Here is a 14,687-nt window from a genome sequence, read left to right on the forward strand (position 1 = left end):
CTCCTCACACGCATCACTCGCATTAGCATAACATAAGCTCTAGACACGAGAGCTTCGATCCAAATTAGTCAGGGTGAATGCTTTACTCTCGTAAGAATTTATTCTTCGTATGAGTTTTAGCAAATAACCCATGAGATACATACCTTATACCTTCGTAGGAATTTATTCCTCGCATAGGTATAAGGCAGTGAATCCCCTCGAATTGAACTCGTTCCGCTTGAAACCTATAATGGGTGAGGATCGAGGGTTTGGCGGCCCAAAGGGGCACCGACATCAAGGACAATTCGAGTTCATTTTCCTGTTAGAGCCGATTCCATGCATATAGTGAGCTGTAGAGCGGTCACCCTAGGTATAGTTATATCGAACCTCTGTCCGTCAGTAGGTACCCAAACTAAGTGTACACAAAGAAGGAGCATTTATGAACCTTTCCTTTTTGCTTTAAATTAGGTTAAATAAAAGCATGCGAACTAGATACCATGCAGTTAGGATTAATTTCTTGAAAAAAATCATTTTGGGTAGATAACATGTCTAGGTAGGAATGTTATTTATTGAAAGCATGTTCGGGTAGATATCATGACGGGAAGGTGTTATATTCATCTCTGAATTACATTTTTTATCAATTATTTTACATGTACTAACTTATTTTTCTCTTTTGTTTGTGTATACTAACTTATTTCTTCTCTTTTGTTTGTGTCATTTTGTCATTTGCATTGCATTGCATTGCATCATCATAATGCAAAAGTGTTGATCCGTAAGGGGATATTCGAGAGAAAATTTTCACAAGAAGAGATAAAAGTTTTCAATCGAGCGATCGCATACACAGACATGCATCGAGGGCTAAAAAGAAGTCCAGAGTACAAGAATGAGATTTTCTCGAAGATCGTGCATCATTCGAGACTGATATGATAATCCACTGATCTAAGGAGTAATCCAGCAGTAGATTCTCATCCACAATTATTCCATCGTTAACCATCAGGGAGTGAAGCAAAAACTTCAGCATAGCCGGGGTATTAATAGAGTTAGTTTACAGAGCATTGAGGGGCATCGGTTCCAAGTACAAAGATCCGAGACGAAGCAGTGAGCTCGAAGATCGTGCATCATTCAATACTGAGATGATGATCCACTGATTCAAGGAGTAATCTAGCAGTGGAGTCTTATCTACAATCATTTCATCGCTAGTTATCAAAGAGCGACACACCGACCTCATTACCACCGAGGCATTAACGGAGTCAGATTACAGAAACGCTTGAGGGGCATCGTTTTCGAAGACGAAGATCCGAGACGAAGCAGCGATCTATTTCAGACTCAGCATCTAAGCGAATGCATGTCTATAAAGTGGATTGTCTTGTGAGGCGAAGGCTTTCATCTCTGGTGAAAATTATTCTAAGATATTCATCGTTGGGGTCAACATTTATGCATTTGCATTTTGCAAAACATTCATTTAAGCAGGTTTACATGCATTAATCGTACCTTGTTGGAAACTTTGAGGAAGCACTTCTAACTGTGCAATTGCATTCACATAGTACTGAGAATGGATGCAAAATTTGAGGAATTAAAGAAAGAGTTGAACGAGAGTTTGCAAAAGATGCAAGTGAGTGGGAGTTTAAAATGGAGCAGATGCAAAAGACCATTGTGGATCGTATCCTGCAAAACCAAAAGACCTAGTTGGCCAAATGGTAACAAAAATGGATGAGCTCAACCAAGGAAGAAGCAAAGAGAAGATTTCCTCGACCGGAGGAACCTCCGATGTGTGATAGCCCACGCTAGTCCCCAAATAATTATTTCACCCCATAAGCTTCCAAGCCCCAAATGAAAAGAGTCATAAAGAGATCCCGGAGAATCTGAAACAGTGGTGCAGACATTCCAGGGAATGGAGGACAAAACTCTCACAACGGATGGATGCAATAGAACTAGTTGCTATTCCTGACCTGGTGCTCCCGCCCAAATTCAAGATGCCTGAGTTTGAAAGGTACGATGGAACCAGTTGCCCTAATGTCCATCTCACGATGTTTATTCGAAGGATGACTGGATACACTAAAAATGATCGGATGTTATCCACTACTTCCAAAACAGTCTGACTGGACCTGCTTCTAGGTGGTATAACCAACTGAGTCGTGCTCAAGTCCGCTCTTGGAAAGATTTGGCTAGTTCCTTTCTGAACCAATACAAGCACATGATTGATATGATCCCTGATCGAATAACGCTGCAGAATATGGAGATGAGGAGTGATGAGAGTTTCCGACAATATGCTCAACGATGGAGGGATGTCGCATCTCAAGTGCATCCACCAATGACTGAAAGAGAGTTCATCACTCTATTCATAGATACATTACAGTCTCCTTATATCGATTACATGATAGGGGTTGCCACTAGGAGTTTCTCTGACATCGTCATGTGTGGAGAAATGATTGAAAGAGCTATCAAGAATGGTCAGATATGTGGTACTAGCCATACTGACATTGAGGAAAAAGCTGAGGTCAGTCTAGTGGATTTAACTAGTCTGGGGACTGTGTCTCATAATGTTTTTCGTAAAAAGACATGCATCGATCCAATTCCAATGACATATGAGGAATTGCTCCCAGTGCTAATTGAGAACAACCTGGTGATTCCAGTTCAATCCAAACCAAGAACTGACCCATATCCTGAATGCCATGATATTAATGCCATTTGCAGCTATCATATTGGGATATCAGGGCATACCACTGAGAATTGTAGGGCATTAAAGTGCAAGGTCCAAGATCTGATCGATTCAGGGGCATTAACGTTCAATGTGTGATGGGGCATTCTGATTGGAAGTCGGTCGTGGCATCCATCAGGAGATTTTGTTGCATTCTCATGCATGACATATTGTTTGATCTTGTTTTTCTTTTTCTATATGTGAATGTTTGTAAGTCGCTTGACGTGTGAACATTTTCAATAAAATGCTTCCTTCTTAGGAAATGAACAATGAGCAAATTTTAATATTGAATTCTTTGAATATCATTTTAATTAAAAGCTTTTTAATAATTGAGGTTATAAATCTATGACAAATGACAAGATTGAATCCCAGCAAAACAAGGACCCCTTGATCCTAATCTAGAAAGTTATATCAGACTATATACCTTTCTCTTGAAAAAACCAAGTTAGTTTGTTTTTCCTTGCATGAACAGTCAATCATCTGGGCATTCAGGTATGTGTTAGGAGCAGATGAAATGGGGCAACTAGCACATGAAATTGCAAAGCAAATTAAATTTTACCTCTGTTAATGACGTTCAATGATGAGCATAATCTTCTCAGATGGAATGGCCACGTAGATGAATCTAGTTTAGGTCAGTTGCTTGGGAATTAAACTCTAACGATGAGATTTTATGATCTTCAACAAACACCAAGACTATAACAGGTTTTCCTCAGCGAGCTTAAGAAATGGAATCCGTAAACCAAAAAAAAACATATATATGTATACAATAAAGCTGAGTTATTCCGCTAAAGCAATTGGTAATAGAGAAACTCAAAAGCCCTGGCTTTGAATATATTGCATTCAAACCATGACATTGATCGGGTACTTGGCAATCCGGTGTTTGCTCCACTGTGATTGTCAAGTCGAAGACTTTGTGACGACATGAATCCTTCAGCTAGCCTGATAAAGGCAATTATAAAATTTATGTATACAATAAAGCTGAATTCAGCTAGCCAAACAATGGCAAATTAAATCAAATTTACTAAATAAGGAGTTTCGGTGAATATGGACTAAGGGAGTTGAGGAACGCCTGTTATAGTCGACTTCACACGAGCACTCAGAAATCTCATTTTTAGACCGATATTTCTGCACTACCTTGACTAGGAAAGTCTACGAAGCTTGAACAAATGGAAGATTTCAGAGAGCTGAAATAGAAGTGTTCTAAAGAGTTTAGCAAGTGACTATGCTAGTTGGTCATTTTGTTCGCCTCCGATTAAAATGCCAAATCAAGAAAGAGGGGTACGTCATTATCTTCACGATGACCAAATAGAGGAAACAAACCCTAGAATTTAGGTTGCTAACCTCTAAAAAAACATTTCAATCTGGTTATTTGTCAAAGATTTGTAGCTATCAAAGATTAAAAGAGCATTTGATTTTTGATATTCAATGAATTTATATTTTTGTGATTTGTCAATTGTGAAACCTAGAAAGGGGCAATATTTTCAAATCTTTGATTAAACGTCTTTCAGAACTCATCCAATTGATATTTTCAAACTTTTGAAAATAAAAGAAGAAGAAAAACATTTCCAAACAAGATAATCTCTCTGGAGGCATATCTTGGTATTCGACAAATATCTCTCCAAAGCTCAAGATCGAAGCTGGGGCAAGAGAAGACAAATTTGTGGGGCAAAATTTGATGGGGCAAAAAAAATTGGTCTCAGGTCAAGGTTTGCAAAGTACACCATGGTGGAAATGAAGACAAACTGAATCAATGATAGAGTGAAGTCTGCTCGCAACCATTCTCCTTTCAGCTCGAGAAAAAACATACATCAACATATATGTACATACATACATACACTAACATACATGTTACATGAGTTTGCATCTTTGCATCAAACGTTTATCATCATGTGCAATAAACACTTTGAGTTTCCCTCTTTTGAGGACAAATAAAATACAAACTTCATCATGACATCATAACATCAAAGATTAGTCATTCATAAATACATCATTTTGATCTCTCAGGAAATCAAAGCTCGGAAATGACTAGATATCTCTAATTTGAAGAAATGACATCCACAGATTTGACTTTTTGAAGTCAACAATCGTCTCTTCTGAAGATATTCCATCAGCAGGAATAAGCAGATTATCAGTATCATTTGAGCTGTTTTTTTTTCCTGGAAACAAATATTTGTCTCTTAGACAATTTCTTTAGAAAAATATTTGAGTTTGTTTCCTTTGAAACAAAATTTTGTCTTATTTAAGGTAGTTTCCTTCGAAACAAATTTTGTCTCGCTTGAGACAGTTCTTGAAAAACAAATTTTGTCTCACTTAAGACAATTTATCTTAAAACAAATTTCTCTCTTGAGACATTTTTCCTTTGAGATACAAATTTTGAATTTGCTTCACTTGAAACAAAATTAATCTCACTTGAGATTGTTGTTTTTTAAAAAAACAAATTTCGTCTCGCTTGAGACATTTTTTTCTCTGAGATACAAATTTAAATTTGTTGTACTTGAAACAAAATTAATATCACTTGAGATTTTCAAAGCTGATTCGTCTCGCGTGAGACAGTTTCCCCTTTAAACAAAAATCCTGAAATTGTTTCATTTGAAACAAAATAAACACCTTTGAGATTGTTTCCCTAGAAATAAAATCGACAATCATTGAATCTTTTTCTCTTAAAACGATTTTTGTCTCTTGTGAGACAGTTTCTCTTGAAATAAATCTTTGAGTCTGTTTCTTTTGAAACAAAAATCTTTGAGTCTGTTTCTTTGGAAACAAAATTTTGTCTCTCTTAAGACAATTTCTTTTGAAAAAATCTTTGAGTCTGTTTCTCTTAAAATGAGATAGTTTCTCTTGAAATAAATCTTTGAATATGTTCCTTTTGAAAAATCTTTGAGTTTGCTTCTCTTAACAAAATCATCTTTGAGTCTATTTTTTTAAAAACAAATGTTGTCTCTCTTGAGACAGTTTCTAATTAAAAACTAATTTTTGAGATTGTTTCATTTGAAACAAATTTGGTCTTACTTAAGATGTAATTCATCTTTGAGTCTGTTTCTTTTGAAACAAAATTTTATCTCTTAAAGACAATTTCTTTTGAGAAAAAATCTTTGAGTTAGTTTCCTTTGAAAATTTTTTTTTCTCGAGACAACTTCTTTTGAAAATACCCACCTTTGAGATCGTTTCTATTAAAACAAATTTTGTCTCGCATGAGACAATTTCCTTTCAATGTCATCTTTGAGTCGTTTCCCTTGAAACGAATTTTGTCTCTTGAAACATTTTCTCTTAAAACAAGATCATCTTTGAGTTTGTTTCTCTGGAAACAAGGTTTTATCCCTTAAAACAATTTCTTTTGAAGAAAATCTGAGTCTGTTTCTTTGGAAACAAAATTTTGTCTCACTAAGATACATTTTCTGAAAAATAAAGTTTTGTCTCTTATGACAATGTCTTAAAAAAAATCATTGAATCTCTTTCTTTGGAAACAAAATTTTGTTTCTCTCGAGACAGTTTCTTTGAGAAAAATCTTTGAGTTTGTTTCTTTGGAAACAAATTTTACCATCTTTGAATCTGTTTCCCTTGAAACAAAACAAACAAAGTCTTTGAGTATGTTTTTCTTGAAACAAAAACATCTTTGAGTTTGTTTCTCTCGAAACACTGATCTTTGAGATCAATTCCCTTTAAACGAATTTTGTCTCATTTGAGACAGTTTCCCTTAAACGTCGTCTTTGAGTCGTTCCCTTTAACGAATTTTGTCTCATTTGAGACAGTTTCCCTTTAAACGTCGTCTTTGAGTCGTTTCCCTTTAAACGAATTTTGTCTCATTTGAGACAGTTTCCCTTTAAACGTCGTCTTTGAGTTGTTTCCCTTAAAACGAATTTTGTCTCTTTGAGACAGTTGCTTTAAAATATCATCTTTGAGTTTATTTTTCTTGAAACAAATCTTTGGGTTTGTTTCTTTTGAAACAATCTTTAATTTGGTTTCTCTTGAAACCATAACTCCTAAAGATGGCCAGCCGTCCTCATCATGTAGGAACCGTGTCATCCCCAGACCAGATCTCCTCATCACGTAGGAGCCGTGTCAACCATAGATAACCAGCCGTCCTCATCACGTAGGAACCGTGTTATCACCTTTAGATGGCCAGAACTCTTCATCACGTATGAGCCGTGTCATTCCCCGACCAGATCTCTTCATCACGTATGAGCTGTAGTCACCCTAGATACCAGTCGTCCTCATCACGTAGCCGAGCTATCACCACTCCTAAAGATGGCCAGCCGTCCTCAACACGTAGGAACCGTGTCATCCCTCGACCAGAACTCTTCATCACGTATGAGCAGTGTCAACCCTCGACCAGATTTCCTCATCACGTAGGAACCATGTCACCCTTAGACGACCCGAACTCTTCATCACGTATGAGCAGTGTCGTCCCCAACAACCAACGTTATCCAATTTCTAAGTTTTAAAGGGAGAGAACCAGACAAAAACGTGATGTCTTGTCATCTTTGCTCTATTCTTGTTAACACAAGAATGTGCAAAGAGGGGCAGCTGTAGACACCCGTTTTTGTCCGGGTCTTTTCTATCTAATTGTAATTGTTATTATTATTATTATTATTATTATTATTATTATTATTATTATTATTATTATTATTATTATGCTTATTTATTGTTATTAATATATTACAAATTTTTGCAGGCTCAAACCCGAAGCCCATCAGATACCAAGCCCGACCCAGAATTACAAGACTTGGAGCCCAGACCCGGTTCAGGCCCAATACCAATCCCAGGCCCACTCAGTAACCCAAAGTAATTAGGGTTTGAAACCCTAAATATCATCAACTCCATCAGCCGCCGCCTTCAACTTCTCATCTCTAGCCGCCGCTCAAGCCGACTGCTTCCCTCACCGCCGCTGTCATCGGAGCTGATAGAGTCCATCCATCAAACAGTGACCGGTTCCTGTAAAAACAGTAACCAAATCAGAGCAATAGTTAACCTAAATTGAAAACCTATTTAAAAAACGAAATAAATCCCGAAAATTCAGGATTTCACCAGCTACCAAATCAACCCATAATTTCCCTAAGTTCTAGATATCATCAGCAACCACAACAAAAAGGAGAAGAGGCAACCATTTTAAAGGGGACATTCGGTGATAACCGAAAAAAAAAAAGAAGTTCAGAGAGTAAAACCAAATTGAGAACCAACAGTAAAAAGCAGAAAAAACGAGATAGAGATCTTACCTTTAGGGAGATTTGATCGTTGCTTCCTCACCGGAGTTAGGAGGGGCCGCCATCGAGGTAAAACCTTCACCTTTCTACGATCTAGGGTTCGAAGGGGGTTTCGGTTTTGTTTGGGTATTAAAGGGTTTTTTTTTCGAAGAGGGGAGGGGAAAGGCCATAGGGTGTCTCGGTAAGGTTTCTTGCGCCATCGCCGCCGGCTGCGCCGGTCGTGGCCTCTTTATTTTCTCTCCAACGGCGGACATAGGCGGAGAGGGAGAGAACCTTGAGAGCATTTTTTTCTCTGTTTTAAGAAGAGGGGCAGACGAGAGAAATGAGGGAGTTGGAAGGATTTTGGCCGTTCGGTTGGGCTTTATATGTCTGATCCCAAACGACGCCGTTTTAGGGGTTCAGGGTATGCGTGTTTCAGCATGAAAGGTAAATAGCCTATTTGGTCCTCGCATCTTTGTAACATCTACCGTGTTTCTCATATTAAAGGGGTAAACCACACTTTTGGTCCCTAATCCTTTGTATCCGCATTATTTAAGTCATTTAATGAAATTATTATTGTTTTATTCGAGTCTTTAGTTTTTAATGATTGCATTTCAGTCATTAATTTGTATATTATGTTTGCTGATATTATAATTTGGTTGTGATATTTATATTTATTTCGTTTTAGTCACTGTTTCAGTTTATTGTGCATTTTCCTTTGATATTCGGATTTGGTCATGAAATTTGCAAATGTTATATATTAGTCACTGTTCATGTTTTATATCATATTTGTCTATTTGATTCTGGATTTAATTTTCAAATATTTCAATTTAATCACTGATCCCAGCATTTTATTATCTTTACTGTTATTTGAATTTGGTCACCATATCGTATATATTCTATTTAGTCATTGTCTGATGTTTGGTTTAATTACTCTGTGATCTTTTATGTTTCTGTTTATTCATTTTAGTCCTTACTCTTTTATATTACTACTTTCGTGAATGTTGGAATCTGATCTCGTATTGTGTATTATTTTATTTAATCACTGAATATAACTTTGCATTTTTAATTTTGGCTTCAAGTTCTAATTGCTTTTATTTTAGTCATTTTCTGTTTTTTAATATTTGGTTTAATGTCTATTTTATTTCTTTTGTTTTGGGCATCTATGTTTCCTTGTTTATATTTAGTCCTACTAATGTATATTATGTCATTTTGTGGATACTTGACTTTGGTCCCAATGTTTGTAATAGTTTTCATTTTGCATTGATTTATATGTAGGTATTTTGTTTAATGTTCGAATTTATCCCTGACATTTGTGAATATTTTTTATTCATTATGTATGATTTATTGTACTTGTTATTCGGTTATTTGTATTATGTAAATAATGTTTTTTAGTAATGTGAATATTTTATTGTATTCCATTACATTTATTATTTTTTATCTATGTATGAAATATTCGATTATATTTTCAAGAACACGTATGCGTAGAATGGGCGTGGAAGTACCACTTGTCGAAGTGGTACGATCCGATACGGCATTTTAACGACATAGGAACTTGCAACAAGTCGAGTATATTTACTAATTAATTATTTTAATAATGCAATGTGTGTTTTTTAATTCAGTATTTTTCATTTTTGTTTGAATGCAAACGTTAATTTCATTTATATTCGATTTGCATATATATCAATGAGAATGGAATATTCTAATAATGATAAGAAATATTAGAGTTAGCTTTTCCGATGGAGGATTGCTAATTTTGATATTTCTTTTCGAGTTAAAGAATTTTCTCTATTTATTTAATTCGAATCAAATTAATCAATGTTCAATAAATGGATCACATTTTAATTTCATATTCGATTTATAAGTTCTGCCATTTACGACAACGTGTAAGCGATCCAGTACCAGTTTTTGAGCGTTGTAGGGTGTTAATCCTTCTCTACACGTAACCGATTCCCGAATCCATTTAATCGAATCTTTGGTGACGCATACCAAATTTTGTCTTATAAAATGATTTTTTTAAAATTGTTTTAAAAGACGTTTTTAGGTATTCGACCTACCTAACCTAAAGGTCGATGGCGACTCTTTTTAATTTTATTCAAATCAATTCAAAATCACTCAATCTTTCCAAATTAAAGTCATAATCGTTTTTTAAAATAATATTAAATTATTTTTTATAAAAAAATGGTTATGACATGGTGTACAAAGTGCTTGAAAATGTGTACACCAAGAGTTTCCTTTTTGAGGATTTCAAAAGGCAGTTAACTATGGCGGGTGTTTCTTCCCTTTCATGAAGAACCTACTTTTTAAAGATTAACGGACCTTTCCAACCAACTTTATCTCCAAACAATCATCCTCATCTTGTACCTCGAGTTTTGAGCATTAGTACTCTTATTTTTTAATATACTTAAATTATTTTAGAGACAACATTATTGAAAAAATCGTAATAAATATTAAAAATATGAATTCAAAAAACTTATTTGTGCTTTAAGAAGCTTAATTGGATAAACTCCAGTACATAAAACATTGATTTCTAAAATTCTGTTATATATATGTGTGTGTAAAAAGCAAGATTTAAATCCAGAATCTAATCTATTTGATATTATTTTAAAAATAGCAACCGTATAAGTCAATCAGAAATCCAAGCAGCCGATTGCTTCAACATATATTATGTTTTAAAAAATGATTTTCTCTGGAAAAGGAAAGTGAGAACCCCATTTTCATGCAACATGAAGGTGTTATTTTCTTCTGAAAATTCCCCGTCTTTTTTTTTCATCTCTTCATTTTAATCATTTGCTTTGCTTCTTCAATGCTGATAGTGACATTTATGTATTTAAATAGCAAAGCAAAGAAAGCTAAGGGAAGAAACCAAAAAAACTCTTGTTGGGTTTGAAGGTAGCTCCATATGATTACTGTCTTCGTCCTCGATCTCATTGCTTTTTTTGATTACTGTCTTTGTCCTCGATCTCATTGCTTTTGGTTTAGCTGTTGCAGCTGAACAAACAAGAAGCACCGTGAGTTTTACTTTCCCACCTCACTCTTTTTCCATCCATTTTGTTCTATCGGATTATATAATCTCATATGATTTCTGGGTTTTTTTTTTTGCAGGCAAATATTGTTAAAGATAGTGAAATAAATTATAACTACTGTGTATATGATTCAGACATCGCAACAAGCTATGGTGTTGGTGCATTTTTGCTCCTAATGGGCAGCCAAGCTCTTATAATGCTGGCAAGCCGATGCTTTTGCTGTGGGAAGGCATTAAATCCTACTGGTTCAAGGACTTGGGCAGTTATCCTTTTCATTTTCTGTTGGTTGTTTTTCCTGGTTGCTGAGATTTGCTTGGTGGCCGGATCGGTGCGAAATGCGTATCATACCAAATACCGGACCATTTTCGGCGAGCAGCCGCCGTCCTGTGAGACTGTGAGGAAGGGAGTTTTTGGTGCAGGCGCGGCTTTCATTTTCTTGACCGCAATTGTGAACAAACTGTACTATATTTGCTATTCCGATGCCACGGAGAATAAGCACAGCCTCTAGGCTTGCGGTGGATCGACCGGCGTCGCCGTCACAAATAAAGCATTGGCTGTTTATGTGACTATTGTTTTTTAGTTCCATTTCATATGCTGAGGGTTCCATACACTAGGCAGGCAGATTGCGAGTCATAATGCTATATTTGGATGTTGATGTATTTATTTTTAAAATTTGTTATATATGTGGAAGATATTTGAAGAATTATATATCAATTTTTATATCAAATATGCATGAAATATAAGAGTTTAATAGAGGATCTTCGTTATTAGGGATGGTCATTGAGATGATAGGTTTCAACTGTTACTCGATATATTTATTTTTAAATTTGATTCTGATCCCATCTCAAAGTAAATATTAGTTTATCTGTCTCAAAACTGAAAATTAGTTGAGTAATAAATTTTTCTTTGATTCACCCTGGTAAATAAATCCGACCTTGATGCATTTTTAAAGGACTATAACCCAAGCCAATTTTAAGTTCATTCTTCTCAATTTATACCTTGCAAGCCCGGTTTAAAGATGTAGGAAGCAGCCTGATTGTGACTGAACAAAGATGGAACTCCATTGTCACTTGAAGACTCAAGTCTAAGCTTAAGTCCAAATTAGAACTTCCCATCTGGTTTTTCTGCAACTATACACCTTACACTTCAAATCCGGCAGTCACGTACATGGATGGATTGATCAAACGGTCGTACATCTAAAATGATTTTTTTAAAAAAAATATATTTTAAGTGTTTTCTTTATAATTTTTTTACCAATTATCTAATTTCGCATTCTTTAAAATTTTAAAATTTTAAAATATTTAAATTTCTAATATAACTTCTAAATTCACACATCTAACATAAATTTCTATGTTTGTCTCTGATCACATATACTTAATATTTCGGTATAATGTGACAATACTCATTTATGTGATTGTCTTTCAATGGTGATATTTAAAAATTATGTTAAAATACACAAATGGTTCCCCGACTATATGATACTATTTTTTAGTCATCTGACTATTAAAAGTTACAAAACGATCACCTGACTATTCATGACGTTCCAAACTCATCTTTTTTCGTTAAAAAATTAACGGTCATCGAAGCTGGATGTTAACATGCTGACTTAGATACGATAGTCGTTTGAGATTATGAGATCATATTTTAGCATATCTTAGTCAGCAATTTAACATCCAACTCATACTTCCATTAATTTCTAAACAGAAAAGGATGAGTTTGGAACATAATGAATAGTCGGGTGATCATTTTGAACTTTTAATAGTCGAATGACTCAACAAAGCAACTCCCTATAGTCAATAGACCATTTTGTGATTTTTAATAGTCAAAGGACTCAACAAAATCATATTATATAATCAGGAGACCATTTGTGTACTTTACCCCCAAAAAATTAATTATTTATAACCCATCAAGTGACCTTAATAGTAAAAGAGAACGTTATTATTTTTAAAGGTCATATGTTTGAGCTACTATATATGCAAGGTATATGTGTATTATCAATAAATTAAGAAATTTATGAATAGATACTTACCAAGAAGAAAATTGTATTAAAAAAATTCATTGATTAGGTATTATATATATATATATATATTTGTTTGGAAGTCAAATTGCACAAAACTGTAAACTGAAGGCTTTAATCATATGACTAATTTAATAATGATTGAAATGTCACATTGAACATATACGACATTCGGATTTCAACAATGTCTTTACTATTCATTCCCCCCCCCCCACAGTAAAAACTATATTGGGTGATATGGTTTTAACCATTTGGAGCTTTCAAGAATGACCCTTCATACTATTTCCCATTTTCAACCACAACAAGCTTGGTAACTTAATAATATGACATGGGAAAGTATGTTGTTTGATAACACATTCTTGGTGACAAAAAATATTATATATCTGACACTAAGTTAAAATAAATTGTATATTTTCAATCAACAATAATTTATCTACTAAAAGTCTTTGTTTTTCTTAAAAGACCAATAAGTCATTACTGATGCTAGAAATATTAGATCGAAAATTGAATGATTCATATTTTAATTTAAGTTATAATCATAAATTTGACTCTCGACGTTTATGTTTTTTCTATCAATTTAATTTTTATATTTCAGTTAAATTTAACCTTTAATTTCTTTGAAAGAGTTAAATTTAATCGATTGGTGTTTTAAAAATTTTAAAATATTCTTTATTAATATAATTACAAGTCAATATCTATTAAAAGATAACTCTTAATCTCTCAATTTTTTATACTCACACCCCCTGGCATCTATGGTGCTCGAACCCAAATCCTCAATAATTAACAACAATTCCTTTATCACATAGTCCACTTGATTCGTGTTAAAATTATTATTTTTAAACAAGTATATTAACTAAAACAATAAATCTTTAACACTGTTGTCATAACAAAAATATAAACTCACTAGATTTATTAATTGAGACGATCATTGTTACATTATGGTTGAAAGACACCAAATATTGAGTATGAGATTTTGGAAATTTTAATAATTTGAATTAGGTGCTAAAGCAAGTTGAATATTCAAATTTCTTTAGTTTTTGTTCTATGTTTATTTTAAGGGATGGAAATGGAATCCATGTTAAGCCTAAACCTAACACAGGCTGTGGAGAATCAAGTCACATGCAATGCCTGCATTCATTATAATATTTTTAAACTTACTAATCAATCAATCAATTAATTAACATTTTAGTTGATAATAGTGGAAACCATACATGCATTACAAAACAAATATAAATAACTACATAAAGTTATAAATATATGAGAAAAAATATAAAATTATAAATAAATATTATTTTATAAGAGTGATTGTATAAGTTAATTAATTATCAATTTCACAAAAAAAAATCTTATAGGTAGAAATATTTATATATAAAATGTCTCTGAATATCATTCCTTGTTTATATAAATAGCAAAATAGTACAAAAACCAGCCCCGTGCATGGCTTTCCTTGTCATTAATTTCATGTATTAATTATTAGCTTGATTTGGTCTCAAATATGAAGTGGATTTAGCCTAAAACTACAGGTTTTATTTCTTTGTTATAGCTTCTGGGATTCTTCCCTTTCTCACTACTCTTTGCTAGCTAATTAATATAAAAGTATTGCGCAAATCATGTGCACCAATGAGTTGTAATTATCCCTTTTTTGCTGTATACTTTGAAAAGCTTTTCACTTTGTCTAGCTACATTAAAATCAATGGGATTTGGGGCACCTAAAATCAAATTTATTGTATGGCTGCTAAGCATGCTTTTGGACGCGTTAGGGGTTCATTTTTTCAAGGTCATGTAAA

At 34.0% G+C, this 14,687-nt stretch overlaps 1 protein-coding gene across 1 annotated transcript; it reads left to right on the forward strand.

Moving 5' to 3' along the window:
• The first annotated feature begins 1,895 nt into the window (after positions 1-1,895).
• Positions 1,896-11,453, forward strand: LOC120120484. Its single transcript, XM_039140122.1, has 4 exons — positions 1,896-1,969; positions 2,074-2,234; positions 10,786-10,868; positions 10,963-11,453. The coding sequence occupies exons 1-4, from the start codon at positions 1,896-1,898 to the stop codon at positions 11,389-11,391; spliced, it is 747 nt and encodes a 248-aa protein (XP_038996053.1). The 3' UTR covers positions 11,392-11,453.
• Positions 11,454-14,687: the final 3,234 nt, after the last annotated feature.

This window comes from Hibiscus syriacus, unplaced genomic scaffold, assembly GCF_006381635.1.
Source record: "Hibiscus syriacus cultivar Baekdansim isolate YM2019G1 unplaced genomic scaffold, ASM638163v2 tig00001120_pilon, whole genome shotgun sequence".
Classification (NCBI taxonomy): Eukaryota; Viridiplantae; Streptophyta; class Magnoliopsida; order Malvales; family Malvaceae; genus Hibiscus; species Hibiscus syriacus.

What these genes read in the sequence shown, in the direction of transcription:
- LOC120120484 (XM_039140122.1), top strand. Translation starts at nt 1,896, where the DNA reads ATGGATGCAATAGAACTAGTTGCTATTCCTGACCTGGTGCTCCCGCCC. An exon ending in AAGATGCCTGAGTTTGAAAG is followed by an intron (nt 1,970 to 2,073) that starts GTACGATGGAAC and finishes CTTCCAAAACAG; the next exon opens with TCTGACTGGACCTGCTTCTA. An exon ending in GGAGATGAGGAGTGATGAGA is followed by an intron (nt 2,235 to 10,785) that starts GTTTCCGACAAT and finishes CGTCCTCGATCT; the next exon opens with CATTGCTTTTTTTGATTACT.